The sequence below is a fragment of the Salvelinus fontinalis genome, chromosome 7 (assembly GCF_029448725.1).
Source record: "Salvelinus fontinalis isolate EN_2023a chromosome 7, ASM2944872v1, whole genome shotgun sequence".
NCBI classification, from domain to species: Eukaryota; Metazoa; Chordata; class Actinopteri; order Salmoniformes; family Salmonidae; genus Salvelinus; species Salvelinus fontinalis.
The window spans coordinates 53,253,850-53,269,670 of record NC_074671.1 but is presented as its reverse complement, the minus strand read 5'-3'; the positions used below and the strand labels follow the sequence as shown (position 1 = coordinate 53,269,670).

At 45.8% G+C, this 15,821-nt stretch overlaps 1 protein-coding gene across 1 annotated transcript in view; it reads right to left on the bottom strand.

Annotated features, from left to right (window-relative positions):
• Positions 1-257: 257 nt before the first annotated feature.
• Positions 258-15,821, bottom strand: part of LOC129859675 (xin actin-binding repeat-containing protein 2-like) — a 49,256-nt gene continuing 33,692 nt past the window's right edge. The window contains exons 8-10 of the mRNA XM_055929737.1: positions 5,127-15,603; positions 452-585; positions 258-347 (exon numbers count right to left, since the gene is read on the bottom strand). Of these exons, the coding sequence (XP_055785712.1) occupies positions 491-585; positions 5,127-15,603 (10,572 nt within the window). The 3' untranslated portion in view covers positions 258-347; positions 452-490. The remainder of the gene's footprint in view (positions 348-451; positions 586-5,126; positions 15,604-15,821) is intronic.

The window sequence follows — 15,821 nt, the reverse complement described above, 5'->3', positions numbered from 1 at the left end:
TGGGAGAATCATTTTGAGGAGGCCATACAACCGCAATCTTACTTGTGGGCTTTTTGTTTTCATCCTGTGATTTGCTCACTTCCTTTTCCTGTGGAGGTGGTACCTCTATCTTTGTCGAACTGACACTGCTCCTGGCTGTGGGATTTCTGGAATCTAGTTTTTCAGGGGACGGGGATTTTAGCTTAGTCTTTTCATTTTCAATGGAATACTCTTGATTTTTAGCACTCCAAAGGTCTTTGTGAGGCTTCTGTCCGAATCCTTCGTCATAATTTCCTTTGGACTTGAACAGTTGTTTGAAGTGTGGCTTGCAGTACATTCGTCCATGGAGAGAGGCGTAGTTGCCAAGGCTGAGAAAGACAAAATGTTGTTGCTACAGTATTCAGACACAACAATTGAAATAAGATAGTTGTGAATTATTTTGACTGGTTATAAGCCCACGTTTGTGATTTACCTTAGTTTGCCACTGCAGTGCTCACAGCGGAAGCAGCTTTTATGGAAATTGTGTTTGTCTGCGATCAGACACTCCATCGGATACACCCTCTTCCGACACACCGTGCACAGTTCGGACTCTGGAACTGGAGTTTTCTGCAAGAGAAAGATAGTGTTAGGTCACTCTTTTATTTACCTTTTCAGTAAAAACAAACAAAGTGACAACAAAGCAAAATAAGTTAACACTAACATATCAACACTATTAGTTAATAATGAGTTATTATCAGTAAACCTACTGGACTGTAAATAATGTATGAAATAAATTAGAGAAAAAAATCTCACTTTAAACGCACTACAAATTATGAAGGCTTTATGTAGCATACATACAGTAACATCTTGCTAAGCACTACACAGATGCTTCACAGATCTGTGTAGTTCATTCCATAAGCTATAACGGGTTTAGAAAAGGTGACATACAGTAGTCTACCATTTCAAAAAAATGTAACTAGTCAAATCAGTTAAGAAAAAAGTACTATTTTACAATGACGGCCTACCCCGGCAAAACCCTCCTCTAACCCAGACGACGCTGTACAAATTGTTGCGCCGCCCTATGGGACTCCTGATCACGGCCGGTTGTGATACAGCCCGGGATTAGTGACGCCTCGATTAGTGACGCCTCGAGCACTGAGATGCAGTGCCTTAGACCACTGCGCCACTCGGGAGCATCTCCCTATGTACTGTATAGTAGGCTGCATTGCCAAATGTGACTTAACCAAGACAGACATAACACACACCCACATACAGATGTTACCAACCTAAGCTAAGCAGGCCTCATAAAGATGGCGTTTGTGCTGATGTTAATCAAAATCAAATCAAATCATATTAGTCACATGGGCCGAATACAACAGGTGTAGCTCTTACATTGAAATGCTTACCGACGAGCCCCTAACCAACAATGCAGTTTTAGAAAATCCAGACAAGAATAAGTGATAAAAGTAACAAGTAATTAAAGAGCAGCAGTAAAATAACAATAGCGAGACTATATACAGGGGGGTACCGATACAGAGTCAATGTGCTGGGGCACCTGTTAGTTGAGGTAGTATGTACATGTAGGTAGAGTTATTAAAGTGACTAATCATAGATGACAACAGAGAGTAGCAGTGGTGTAACGAGGGGGAGGGGGGGGCAATGCAAATAGTCTGGGTAGCCATTTGACTAAATGTTCAGGAGTCTTATGGCTTTGGGGTAGAAGCTGTTTAGAAGCCTCTTGGACCGAGACTTGGTGCTCCGGTACCGCTTGCCGTGCGGTAACAGAGAGAACAGTCTATGACTAGGGTGGCTGGAGTCTTTGACAATATTTAGGGCCTTCCTCTGACACCGCCTGGTATCGAGGTCCTGGATGGCAGGAAACTTGGACCCAGTGATGTACTGGGCCGTTCGCACTACCCTCTGTAGTGCCTTGTGGTCAGAGGCCGAGCAGTTGCCATACCAGGCAGTGATGCAACCAGTCAGGATGCTCTCAATGGTGCAGCTGTAGAAGCTTTTGAGGATCTGAGGACCCATGACAAATCTTTTCAGTCTCCTGAGGGGAAAGAGGTTTTGTCGTGCCCTCTTCACGACTGTTATGGTGTGTTTGGACCATGTTAGTTTGTTGGTGATGTGGACAGCAAGGAACTTGAAGCTCTCAGCCTGCTCCACTGCAGCCCCATCTATGAGAATTGGGGTGTGCTCTGACCTCTTTTTCCTGTAGTCCACAATCATCTCCTTTGTCTTGATCATGTTGAGGGAGAGTTCGTTTTCCTGGCACCACACGGCCAGGTCTCTGACCTCCTCCCTATAGGCTGTCTCGTCGTTGTCGGTGATCAGGCCTACCACTGTTTTGTCATCAGCAAATTTAATGATGCTTTTAGAGTCGTGCCTGGCTGTGCAGTTATGAGTGAACAGGAAGTACAGCAGGGGACTGACCACGCACCCCTGAGAGGCCCCTGTGTTGAGGATCAGCGTGGCGGATGTGTTGTTACCTACCCTTACCACCTGGGGGCAGCCCAGTCAGGAAGTCCAGTATCCAGTAGCAGAAGGAGGTGTTTAGTTCCAGGGTTCTTAGCTTATTTATGAGCTTTGAGGGCACTATGGGGTGGAACGCTGAGCTGTAGTCAATGTATAGCGTTCTCACATAGGTGTTCCCTTTGTCCAGGTGGGAAAGGGCAGTGTGGATTGCAATAGAGATTGCATCATCTGTGGATCTTTTGGGGCGGTATGCAAATCGGAGTGGGTCTAGGGTTTCTGGGATGATAGTGTTGATGTGAGCCATGACCAGCCTTTCAAAGCACTTCATGGCTACAGACGTGAGTGCTACGGGTCGGTAGTCATTTTGGCAGGTTACCTTAGTGTTCTTGAGCACAGGCGCTATTGTGGTCTGCTTAAAACATGTTGGTATTACAGACCCGGACAGGGAAAAGTTGAAAATGTCAGTGAAGACACTTGCCAGTTGGTCAGCGCATGCTCGCAGTACACTTCCTGGTAATCCGTCTGGCCTTGCGGCCTTTTAAAAGTTGACCTTTTTAAAGGTCTTACTCAAATCGGCTGCGGAGAGCGTGATTACACAGTCTTCAGGAACCAAGACAGACAGATACCCATAGTGGGATTGTTTTTTCTTAAAAAAAAAAAATCGTATTTTTTTTTTTTTCCTATTTTTTTTTTGTTGCTCTCATGCTTGTGTCAGTGTTATTTGCCTCGAAGCAAGCATAGAAGTATTTTAGCTCGTCTGGTAGTCTTCTGTCACTGGGAAGCTCGCGGCTGTGCTTCCCTTTGTAGTCTGTAATGGTTTGCAAGCCCTGCCACATCCAACGAGCGTCAGAGCCGGTGTAGTACGAATCAATCTTAGTCCTGTATTGACGCGTTGCCTGTTTGATGGTTCGTCAGAGGGCATAGCTGGATTTCTTATAAGCTTCCGGGTCCCGCTTCTTGAAAGCGGCAGGTCTAGCCTTTAGGTCAGTGCGGATGCTGCCTGTAATCCATGGCTTCTGTTTGGGGTATGTACGTACGGCCACTGTGGGGACGACGTCATCGATGCACTTATTGATGAAGCCAATGACTGATGTGGTGTACTCCTCAATGCCATCGAAGGAATCCCGGAACATATTCCAGTCTGTGCTAGCAAAACAGTCCTGTAACTTAGCAACAGTCCTGTAGCTTAGCAAAACACCGCTGGTGTTTTGCGGGTACTATTTAATGAAGCTACCAGTTCAGGACTTGTGAGGCATCTGTTTCTCAAACTAGACACTCTAATGTACTTGTCCTCTTGCTCAGTTGTGCACCGGGGCCTCCCACTCATCTTTCTATTCTGGTTAGAGACAGTTTGCGCTGTTCTCTGAAGGTAGTAGGACACAGCGTTGTACGAGATCTTCAGTTTCTTGGCAATTTCTCGCATGGAATAGCCTTCATTTCTCAGAACAAGAAAAGACTGACGAGTTTCAGAAGAAAGTTCTTTGTTTTGAGCCTGTAATCTAACCCACAAACACTGATGCTCCAAATACTCAACTAGTCTAAAGAAGGCTAGTTGTATTGCTTCTTTAATTAGACCAACAGTTTTCAGCTGTGCTAACATGATTGCAAAAGGGGTTTCTAATGATCAATTAGCCTTTTAAAATTATAAACTTGGATTAGCTAACACAGCGTGCCTATGTAGATATTCCATTTTAAAAATCTGCCGTTTACAGCTACAATAGTCATTTACAACATTAACAATGTCTGCACTGTATTTCTGATCAATTTCGGGGCAGCAGGTAGCCTTAGTGGTTAGAGCGTTGGACTCGAATCCCGAGCTGACAAGGTAAAAATCTGTCGTTCTGCCCAGTTAACCCACTGTTCTTAGGCCGTCTTTGAAAATAAAATTTGTTCTTAACTGACTTGCCTAGTTAAATATAATAAAAAGGATGTTATTTGAATGGACAAAAGATGTGATTTTCTTTCAAAAACAAGGACATTTCTAAGTGAACGGTAGTGTAAACTTAAGCAATAAGGCCTGAGGAGGTGTGGTATATGGCCAATATACCACGGCTAAGGGCTGTTCTTAAACAGGACACAACGCGGAGTGCCTGGACACAGCCCTTACCCGTGGTATATTGGCCATATATTACAAACCCTGAGGTGCCTTATTGCTATTATAAACTGGTTACCAACGTAATTAGAGCAGTTAAAATAAATGTTTTGTCATACCCGTGGTATACTGTCTGATATACCACAGGTATTACCAATCAGCATGCAGGGCTCAAACCACCCAGTTTATAATTAGAAATATGCAACCACATCCTCACACAAGCATGAAAACATTAATCCATAACTTCCCATCGCTCCTTTTTGCAAAAGCAGCTCTATACAGTATCTTAGGCATCAACAAAACCACCCCCCTGTAGACAAGCATATCATGAGGCACACTCTTGCTGTGTTTTAATGCATTCTAAACAGACTGCCAGTACCCATTAGATTCATTATGCTTCAGAAGTGTTAGTGTCTGTCAGATAAGAATAAAGAAGAAGAACAACAAAGGGGAAATGCATAATTAAAAACAGTGCAGATGCAAAACGTTAATGCTGAATTTGAAGGCACTGTTAATATTTTTTACTTTCACACAAAAATATGTTAAACACACCATCACTCTCTATTAGTCTCCCCTCATGCTCCATGTGTTGGTTTACCCGTCACGACAGTCTCCTGCTGGTGTGTTACAATCTGTGATGTCCTCTGTTCTGAGACACTGAATCCCAGATTCTGGAACACACTCTCTCTTTCGGCCCAGGACTGGTTGAAGCTCTTCAGTAGGTCCTCTGTGGCGGCCTTCACAGGAACTGCCATCTCTTCAACCGTCCCTTTCACCACGTCGGCGTAGGAGGGAGGGAGGGGGCAGGACATGTGGCTCTCAGAGTGCATGCTGGTCTCGCTCCTCACCCCACTTGTTACGTTGCCAAATTCATCCATGCCAGAGAACTCCTCAGTGACGGACTTTGTTTCGGAATGCCCCATCGGTTCGGCAGACTCTGATTCTCTCCTCTCTCTCTCCTCTTGTTTCTCTCTCACTTCTTTGAGAGCATTATGATCACCCAAGTCAAAGGCATTTTTGATGGCCTTGATGTTGAAGGCAGATGTTTCATCAGTTTTTGGCGTTTTGGGGTCTGCCTCTGGATCTTCAGTGTCACTTCCCAGTCTATCTGTGATGATGATGGGATCTTTTCTGATGAACAGCTTTGGTTGTGGCGATTCAAATTGATTGACCAGCTTTGACAGATCAAGCCTAGGGAGATCCTCTTTCATTATGCCTATATTCACACCCTCAGGAACTTCCTCTAGATCCTCTGGACCCAGGCGCTCCGAGATTTCAATGGGGTCCTTCCGCATGTATGTCCTGCTCACCTCTGCCTTCTGAGCTTCCTCAAAGAAGAACTTCTTGTCTCTGACAGTCATCATGGAGTCAACCATATCAGCAACATCCGGAGTCGTCGTCCCAGTCTCCATCTCCTGTGTCTGCATGTGGATCTCAGGTTCAATCAGCGCTGGGGAATCCTCTCTGTCAGAGGCTTGCTCTGTGGTCAGAAACTCAGGCATGGGTGGCGGAGGGGTCATGCCCCGAGAGAGCTTCGCAGTGGTGTCCTTCAACTTGGCTAGCTTCTCTGAGCTGCTCAAGGTGGGAGAGGGTGTGGCCCTACAGAACCGAGAGGTAGGGGTGCGGGAAGGGGGAGGTGGTGGGGTTGGGGTGGCACCAGACCTGTATGACAGAGGAGGTGAGGGGGTCACCATGAGGGGTGAGTCTGTTCTCCTCACTGATTCAATGCTGATGAAGGTAGGTGAAGGTGTTCGCGTTGCAAGCATGGGAGAGGGAACTCTGGGATCAGGACCTTTTACTTCAGTCAGCTCCGTTCTTTTGCTCTCATGAGAGATCTTCTTCTCCTCAACCACTTTCTTATGGGTTTCGACTCTTGATGAGCCAATGCTTGTTTTAGATATCTTGGCTGTTGCTCCTCCAAATAATTTATTTTCAGATGCTGGTGCAGGTGGTGGTGCAGGTGATGATGCAGGTGCCGGTTCTCTATCCTGTTTTGCCATGGCTGCCATTTGTCCTTCTAAGTTTACAAGTTTTGCTTGTGCTAGGTTTCTCACATGGAACATGATTTCTGTGAGCTTCTTCTTATTCTGCTGAACAGCAACCTGTGTTAAATCACGCTTTTCCTCCGCCCTCATCAACCAGACAGGGACCTCACTAAGTATTGCCCTCACTGAGTTTGAATCCATTTTCCCTGGATGAAGCTGCTTAATGTTAAATAGCAGCTTCTGTACCATTACACATTTCTCTGAATCTGTGCTCTCCACCGATTGAGCTGAGCTTTCCACCATTGATTGAGCTGTTTCTGTCTCTGCTGCTGCCTTCCCTGCAATGTTCATGGAGACAGCCTTAGACTCTGCCTTCGACCTCTCTTGATGCTGCTGCATTTTGCTTACTTCTCCTTGTTGTTGGAAAGACTTGACCTGCTGCTTCTTTGTGCGAACCTGCTGTTCCTGCTTCTGGAAGCTCTGTTGAACTACTCTCTCATTAACAATCACTTGCTCGTGCTTCTGAATGTGCTGTTCCTGCATGCTCTGTTGACTATGGGAGACAGATATGTGGCAGTGCCCTGGAGCTTGAGCTACTGGCATGGGAACTAGCTTTGGCTCTTTGGGAAAAGGGACTTTAATGCCTTTCTGCTTAGCCTTTGTCGTCATTTGGATCTCCAGCTTTGTTTCATTGGCAGCTGCAGTTTTCTCAACCTCCTCAGCTTTCTCCTGTGTCACATTCATCGCCACCTTTACTTCATTTTTAGCTGAGCTACTGGTGGCCATCTGCGTGCTCTCCTGAACTACTCTGGTCTCACTCTTAGAAATATTCTCCATACCCATTTGATGTACATGTAATTCGTTTTTCACTGCTCGTTGATCTTTTTCCACCACCTCGCTTTTCTCCTCCTTCTTCTCTGTCGGCAACTTCACTGTTCTCACCTTGAAATTTGGTGTCACTTTTGGAATTTTGATCTTGGTGGGCTGAGATGCAATCTTTTTTACTTCCTGTGTGAGAGAGGGGTTAGTATTCTTTTCCTCCTCTGCTTCGTATGGGACGGCGGATTGGGTTTGAAGATGTACATTTTCCTGGACAATGCTCTGAGTGGAGATGATAGACCGTGAGCTAGCATTCATACCACTCTGCTGCTCAGCTACTGAGGACGAAATCACATTAGAGCCAGATTGGACTTTAATGTTGGACTCATGGTGAGGGTGAGCAGCAGAGACTGAAACAGCCTGATGCTTGCCAGAGGAAACAGACTGATGCTTGCCAGAGGAAACAGACTGATGCTTGCCAGAGGAAACAGACTGATGCTTGCCAGAGGAAACAGACTGATGTTTTCTGGAGGCAACAGACGAGGCGAGTACTTTCCCAGAAGAGACCATAGAGGACTGATCAGTGGTAATGTGTTTCTTATCTGAGGAAATATTTCCAGATTCAGAGGTTGATTTCTTATTTCCCACTGAGATCAAAGGTTTGCTCAGGGGGATATGTGATAGAGCTTTCTTCATGGGCGGCTCTTGTGATGCTGTGCATACTTTGCTTTTAGACTGAGTTTCCTCAGCCTGTGTTACCTCTGAGGTCACTTTTGACTGTTCTGTTTTGTGTGCAGCTGAGTGTTGTTCACTTGCAACATTGGTTGAGCCCATCATTTCCATCAAATTAGTTGGAGGAGAGGTGGGAGATGTGACTCGTGAAGTGGCGGGAGTTGTGTCTTGTGACTTGTTTCTGTCAGCCTCCTCTCTTTGCACACGATACCTTTCCTCTGCCAGCATCAGTGGGGTTTTGAATTTACTGGCATACGGTTTAGGTTTTGCAACTGGGGCAGGTTCTGCAGGTGGGGGTATTTTGATTGGAGGGATGAATACCTTTTTAGGTGGTCGTGGCAACTCTTCCTGTGGTGGTTTTGCCACTGGGATTGGTGAAGGGATTTTAGTAATGGACACTGTAAAATCAGATTGAACCTGTGTGTTGGTAGTATTTGTAGTTTCCACCTGTTCACAACTGTTTTCACTCTTGACTTCCTTGACTACTGCTTCCTCTTTATGTTCTGTCTGAACTGTCATTGGTTGAGGAGGTGGAGGAGGCGGTGGTGGTGCTGCTTGCTTTTTCTGCCATTTTGGTTTGACCAGTATTGGTTTCTTGGGTGGCTCAGATTTGGGGATTTTGAATAAAGGCCTAGCTTTAAATGGCTTTCCAGGTGGTGGTGTAGGCACTTGGTGTGGCATTGAGTTTAGCTCTTGCTGTGAGGGCGGTGGAGGAAGAAAGTCTTGCCCTGCGTCGGAGGGTGGGGGTGGGGGAGAAGGGAAAAAGTCAGGCTCCCCGCATTCTGCTGGGGGTGGAGGAGGTGGAGGCGGAAGGTCACTGTCCTGTCTCATAATCAGGGGACGGGATGTGGGAAACATTGGGCTATGGCATGACAGGGACATTGGGCTGCCTGCCACTGGTGAGGGCGGGGGAGGAAGAGACATCTCAGACTCAGAGGGTGGAGGCGGGGACGTGGGAGGAGGAGGGAAATGAATCTCAGGCGTCCCTTTCTTTATCATACCTTTTCTCTTCATGTCCAGGTTCCGGAAATTTGTATTCAGATTTTTGACGTTGTGTTTTTCTGTAACAGTCTTATGTTCTGTCACAGTTGTTTGCAACCGTTTCATTGTTTTTGTTTCCTGTGTTTGCTTTGAAACAATATTAGTTTGAGATGTGCTTTGTGTTTCTTTCATCACATTTATGTCTGAGGCTGCATCATTCTCAGTCATCTGATTGGTCATGTTTTTCTTCTTTATGAAGATGGGTTTAGGGGGTGGTGGTATTTTCTGTTTCACAGCCTGTTTTTTAACATGTGTCTGCTGTGAGGACTCAGACATATTGACTGTTTTGACCTGTGTTGTCACGTTCATGTCTGAGACTTGTGTTTCTCTCTGTGTTTCTTTCGTCACATTTATGTCTGAGACTGCTTTATTCTCAGTCATATGATTGGCTGATTTATTCACAATCATCTGATTGCCTGCTTTATTCTCAGTCATATGATTGGCTGATTTATTCACACTCATCTGATTGGATGCTTTATTCTCAGTTATATGATTGGCTGATTTATTCACAATCATCTGATTGCCTGCTTTATTCTCAGTCATATGATTGGCTGATTTATTCACACTCATCTGATTGGATGCTTTATTCTCAGTCATGTGATTGGCTGATTTATTTACAATCATCTGATTGGCTGCTTTATTCTCAGTCATGTGATTGGCTGATTTATTCACAATCATCTGATTGGCTGTTTTATTCTCAGTCATCTGATTGGCTGCTTTATTATCAGTCATCTGATTGGCTGCTTTATTCACAGTCATCTGATTGGCTGATTGATTCACAGTCATCTGATTGGCTGCTTTAATCTCTGCCATCTGATTAATTGATGTATTATCGGTCATCTGATTGGTCAGGTTTTTCTTCTTTATGATCATGTGCTTAGGAGGGGGTTGCATTTTCTGTTTCACACTCTGTTGTTTAACATGTGTCTGCTCTTTAACTTGAGTCTGTTCTTTTACATGTTCCTGCTGTGAGTCCTCCAACATATCTACTGTTTGGACCTGTGTTGTCATAGAGTGTTCCTCTTGGGTGAGGGTCTTGCTGCTCTTCACTGATTTGTTCTCGGTGTATTTCTCAGTGTGCTTTTGTGTGGTGTCCTGTGATTTACTGCTCTGACTCTGAGACAGGTTTTTCACAGCAGGGGCTAGATTGACTGTGACGTTCTCATTCTTAGCCACATCTAAGTATTCATGGTCCATCACTTGCTGTGTGGGTAATGGATTTTTCACATGAACTCTGGGAGCTTTCCTGGGAGGATACTTTCGTACTTTGCGATTTGAATATTCTTTCCTCTGCATCAGATTCTTTATGGCTCCTTTAACATCTCCCTTTATCACCTCCTCCTTCTCCATCTGTGATTGCTCCTCATCCTGGTCCTGCCCCTGCCCTTCGTAGAGGCATTTTATGGAGGTCTTCACATCTCCCTCAGTGCTTCCCCTGCGTTGCATTCGTGGGGATGTGGATGGTTCTAGTAACAGCTGTATTGTGCCTCTCACGTCCCCCTGTTCACTCACTTGGTGCTGATAAAGTTTTTTCTCACTCGAGGCCTCATGCAAACCCTTCAGCGCAGTATGAATGTCTCCCTTTACAATCTCCTCCTTTTCCATCTCTTTCACTGCCTGCTTAGCCTCTTCTAGTGATTTCAAGGTGCCTTTGATATCGCCGGGCACTAAATCCTCAACAGTTACCTCAGTCTTGGTGGTCGCCGATTTCTCTAATGATTGGAGGGCTCCTCGGATATCACCTCGGACAATTTCTGGCTTTTCCATTTCCTTGGCTTGGTTTTGAGCCTCCTCCAAAGACCTCAGAGTGGTGTGCAGGTCCCCTTTCACCACTTCCTCTTTCTCTATCACGACTCTCTTGCTAATAGTTTTGGTCAGTGAGTTCAGGGCCGCCCTCAGATCTCCCTTGACAATTTCCTCTTTCTGCAGGTTTTCCAGCAAGAGAGCCGGTTCCATCATGAACACCTTCACTGTGTTGTTGACATCACCAGGGACAATATCGTCCTCAGCTACTGTGCGTTCAATCTGCTGTTGATTCTTCCTTAGTGTCATTTTGGTTTCCATAACGTCGCCGCCAATGATACGTTCCTTCTGCGCCTGTTCTTGTTCCTCATTGGGTTCAAACTGGAGTTGTTTGAGGTAATCCAGAGCCCCAGATTCAATACAGGTGGAGTAAAAGCTAACGTTACCCCTCTCCATGTCTTCCACCTTTATCCTTTTAGATTCCTCTGACCCTGAGTTGGACAAGAGTCTGTGAAGGGTCCTACTGACATTGCCTTTGATGATATCCTCCTTCTCAATGCCATCACCGTCTTCTTTATTTAGGAGGGAGTATATAGTCATTCGCACATCTCCCTTTTCATCTTCTTGAATCAGAATTCCACGTTTTGAGGAGCCCTCCTCCTTCAGTAGGTTGTTGATGGCCTCTTGAATGTCGCCTCTGAGGATTTCCTCCTTCTCAACATTGAATCCCTTTTCTTGGTTGAATAGCTGTTTTACCGTTGTGTTGATGTTGCCTCTCTCGTCCTGGTCTATGACTATCCCTTTCTCTGTCATGTCTCGTCTGTTTAGGAGGTTCATCATGATATTGTTTAGATCCCCTCTGATCACCTCCTCCTTCTGGATTTCTGGAGCATCTTGGTTCATGAGTCTGTATTTGGCCATTCTGACATCTCCTATCTCATCCGTCTCAATGAGAATCCCTTGTGAGTCAACCATTTTCTGACAATAGAGCTCTTCAAGGGTCTCTTTGATGCTCTTCCCCATTATTTCAGTTCTTTCTATACTGTTCTCATTAAATTTGGTTAAAGGAGTGGTTTCAAAAAGCCATGTTGTTGTCTTTACATCTGCTTGTGGGATCTCCTCCCGGGTGACAACAGTCTCTGTTCCGTCTGACTCTTTAATGCTGTCGAGCGGCAGTTTTTCAAAGAGCCACACAGACTGTTTGACATCTCCTTTCATCACTTCTTCTTTTGTCACTGTCTCCATTTCATCATATTCTGAGCCCTCGCCATGGATCTTATCGATGCTGTGTGTTTCAAACATCCACGAGGCCGTCCTGACGTCCCCTTTTTGGATCTCACTCACGCTAACAGTTCTAACATACTTCTGAGACATTTCATCTGTCTCAAAAAGGTGTTTGTTTGTCTTCACATCGCCACCCTGGATATCTTCAACTGTTTTAGTCAACACTTTCATGTCCTCAGCGATTTCATCAAGAGGTTGTGTTTCGAACCTCCACCTGGCCGTGCTGACATCACCTTTCTGGACGTCCTCCTCAGTGACAGATTTGATGACATAGACGTCGTCCGTGTCCCTTATTGAATCCAGAGGTTTTGTCTCAAATAACCACCGGGCCCCCACCACATCTCCGCTCATGATTTCTTCCTTTGTCATAGTGGTAACTTCATGGTAGTGGCCCTCTTTGTCACAGATTGCATACAGTGGCTGATTTTCAAACATCATGGTGTAGCTTTTCACATCCCCTTTCTCTATATCGTCCCTGATGATGCTCTGGAGTTTTGACATCTCAGTCTCGGTGGACTCCTCCTGGATTTTATCGAGAGAGTAAGTCTCGAAAACGAAGCGTCCTTGACCAACGTTTCCTCCCAGCACATCGGTTACGGTGCGAGTGTCCTTGGCTCCCTCTGTATCCTCACAAATAGTGTCTATAGGTTGGTTTTCAAAAAGCCACATGTTGTTCACTACATTTCCTTTCTGAATTTCCTCCGCCGTAAGGGTCTTCAGCTTATGCATTGTTTCAGATGAGGTCGAGGTCATGATGTCTGAAGACCTATTCTGGAAGAGAAACTTCATCCTAGACACATCTCCAGACTGGACATCAATCTTAGTCACCCTCCTGAAGGCACCACTCTCCTCCCCTGTGAGGTTCTCCAGGTTTTCTGTCTCAAAGAGGAAGCGAGCGTGATGCACATCTTTGCCTTGGACGTCCTCTTGTTTGACAGTGCAGGTTTTGAGAACGGTCTCCGATTCGGACTCTGAATGGTCACAGATGTTATCGAGGTTCTGAGTCTCAAAGAGCCATGTGCATGTTTTGACGTCCCCTTTGTTGACCTCCTCAACCTCATTCTCATTCCTGACCTTATCTGCTTTCTCATACAGATTATCCATTGGTTGAGTCTCGAACAGCCACCTGCAGGTTTTCACATCACCTTTCTCAATTTCAACACTCTCCTTTGTCTTAGTTTCGTCATCTTCAGTGTTGCTGAAATGTTTAATACCATCGAGGGGTTGAGTTTCGAATAACCACTTGGCAGTCTTGACATCGCCCGATTCAATCTCCTCCTTTGATATACCTTTTATAATCTGGAATTTATTGATACTTTCCTCAAACTCATCGATAGGATGTGTTTCAAACATCCACCTGCAGCTTCGAACATCTCCTTTTACTATCTCCTCACGTCGCACGGTTTTCACCTCGTGGTAGTGTCCCTCGCTGTCTTGCATGGCGTACATCGGGGTGGATTCAAAAAGAACTTTGTTTGATTTCACAGACCCACTGGTAACACCTTCAACTTGAATTCTCAGTGCCCCCTCACATCTGCTTAAATCCAAGGTTTCAAATCTTTCCTTGTGATTTGTGACGTCACCCTTATCAAGTTCTTCAAGGTTTATAGTGCGTGTCATTTCCTTCTTCTCCTCCCTTATGTTTTCAAGTGGTTGACTTTCAAAAACCCACTTCTGATGTCTAACATCACCCTTCTCCTCCTCGGATGCAACCATCTTCTGAAGTTTCCCTACTTCAGCCAGATCCTTCAGGTTCTCTATTGGCACTGTCTCAAACAGATGTTTTGCTGATCGCACATCACCTCCTACAATCTCCTCTGAGGGTAAAGGTCTGGCATTGGCATTGTCTTTCAGAGTATCCATCTGCTGTGTCTCGAAAACCAGGCAGTGCTTCCGCACATCTGCTCCAATAATCTCCTCCTTTTGCCTGATGCTTTGCCATTCCTCGTCTTTAATGGAGTCCAGTGTCTTTGTCTCGAACAGCCACCTCCCTCGGTTCACGCCTCCCTGGGAGTTGTCCTCCATGGAGACTCCACAGATCAGCTTCACCTTGGCAGGGTCTTTGTTGATCATGTCCAGAGGCTGGGTCTCAAAGAGCCAGCGGGATGTCTTCACGTCTCCTTTCTCCATCTCCTCCCTGCGGATGGCGGTGATCTCCAGTATATTTCCAGAGTCGCCCCTGATGACACACATGGGCTGGGTCTCAAACATCCGCGTGGTTGTCTTCACTTCCCCTTTGATCTCCTCAAGCTCTGACTTCAGGTTCAAGAAGTGGCTCTCCTCAATGGTCTCTGTGTGGCTGAGGGAATCCAAGTGTTGAGTTTCAAACAGATACCTGGCCGTTTTCACGTCCCCTCCTGTAATATCTTTAGTGAAAACAACCTCCAAGGCTTGCTCATCCTCCTGGTAGAACTTATTCAGGCAATCCAGTGGCTGCGTCTCGAAAAGATAGGTGGCCGTTCGTACGTCTCCTCTCGCTAGCTCGGTCAATTTCCCTGTCTGTACAGTGGATTCTGGAGTGTCTACACGCAGCGCATCCATGGGCTGGGTCTCAAACATCCATGCTGTGTATTTGACATCACTTCCTGCAATGATTTCCTGCTGAGCAATGTTCTTCACTTCATCATCCTCATCTGGGGTGTCATCTTTAATGGTATCCAGCGGCTTATTCTCAAACATCCAGCGCATGGACTGCACCTCCCCTTTAAGGATCTCGTCCCACTCCAGGTAATCTCCCTCAGGGCTCATACATTCATCCCCACCACTGTTCTCAAACACATAGCAAGCCTGCTGGACTTCCCCGGTCATCTCATCTTCACTATCCAGCTGTGACTGCTCGATCTCCGTGACGTCGGTGAAGTAGTCCTTCTCCATGGTCCTCCGAACCTCTGGGTGCATGTGCTTGTACAGGCGCTTCAGCTCATTGCGGTTCTTCTGCTTGGAGTACTGCTCCTTGTTGAAGATGTATCTCTGTTGGCCAGCCTGCTCCTGAGGCAGGGGAGAGTCACAGCACTCGGGGACCTCCTGGGGCATTAGTTCAGTGGGTGGAGGAGGGAAGTGCTCCATGGTCTCATAATCCATGGATGAGGCTGAGGCAGCGGTAGAGGAAGAGACAGCCCCTGTTCTCATATTGGATGAGGCTGAGGCAGCGGTAGAGGAAGAGACAGCCCCTGTCCTCATATTGGATGAGGTTGAGGCAGCGGTAGATGAAGAGACAACCCCTGTCCTCATATTGGATGAGGTTGAGGCAGCGGTAGATGAAGAGACAACCCCTGTCCTCATATTGGATGAGGCTGAGGCAGCGGTAGAGGAAGAGACAACCCCTGTCCTCATAGTGGATGAGGTTTCATAGCTCGTTGCTGCTGAAGCCCTGGATGACTGTTTCACAGTGGACAAACGTTCATAGCTATCTGCTGCTGAGGAGGACTGGTTTACCGGTGCCCATTGAAACTGGTTATAATCCAGATCAATCTATGGTTTAATGATTGATGGAAAGAAGGACAGTGGTAGTTGCAGTCAGAATATGAAGCGATAGAGAAATGGAAAAGAGGACAGTATAGCAGAAAAAAACAGAGTAGATTTAAGCAGATAATGACCTCGCTGAATATGTTTGTTTTTACACAAAATAACAACAACTATCATAAGTGTGTGCTTTTTAAGCTCATCACATTCACACGTCATCCAGTGTA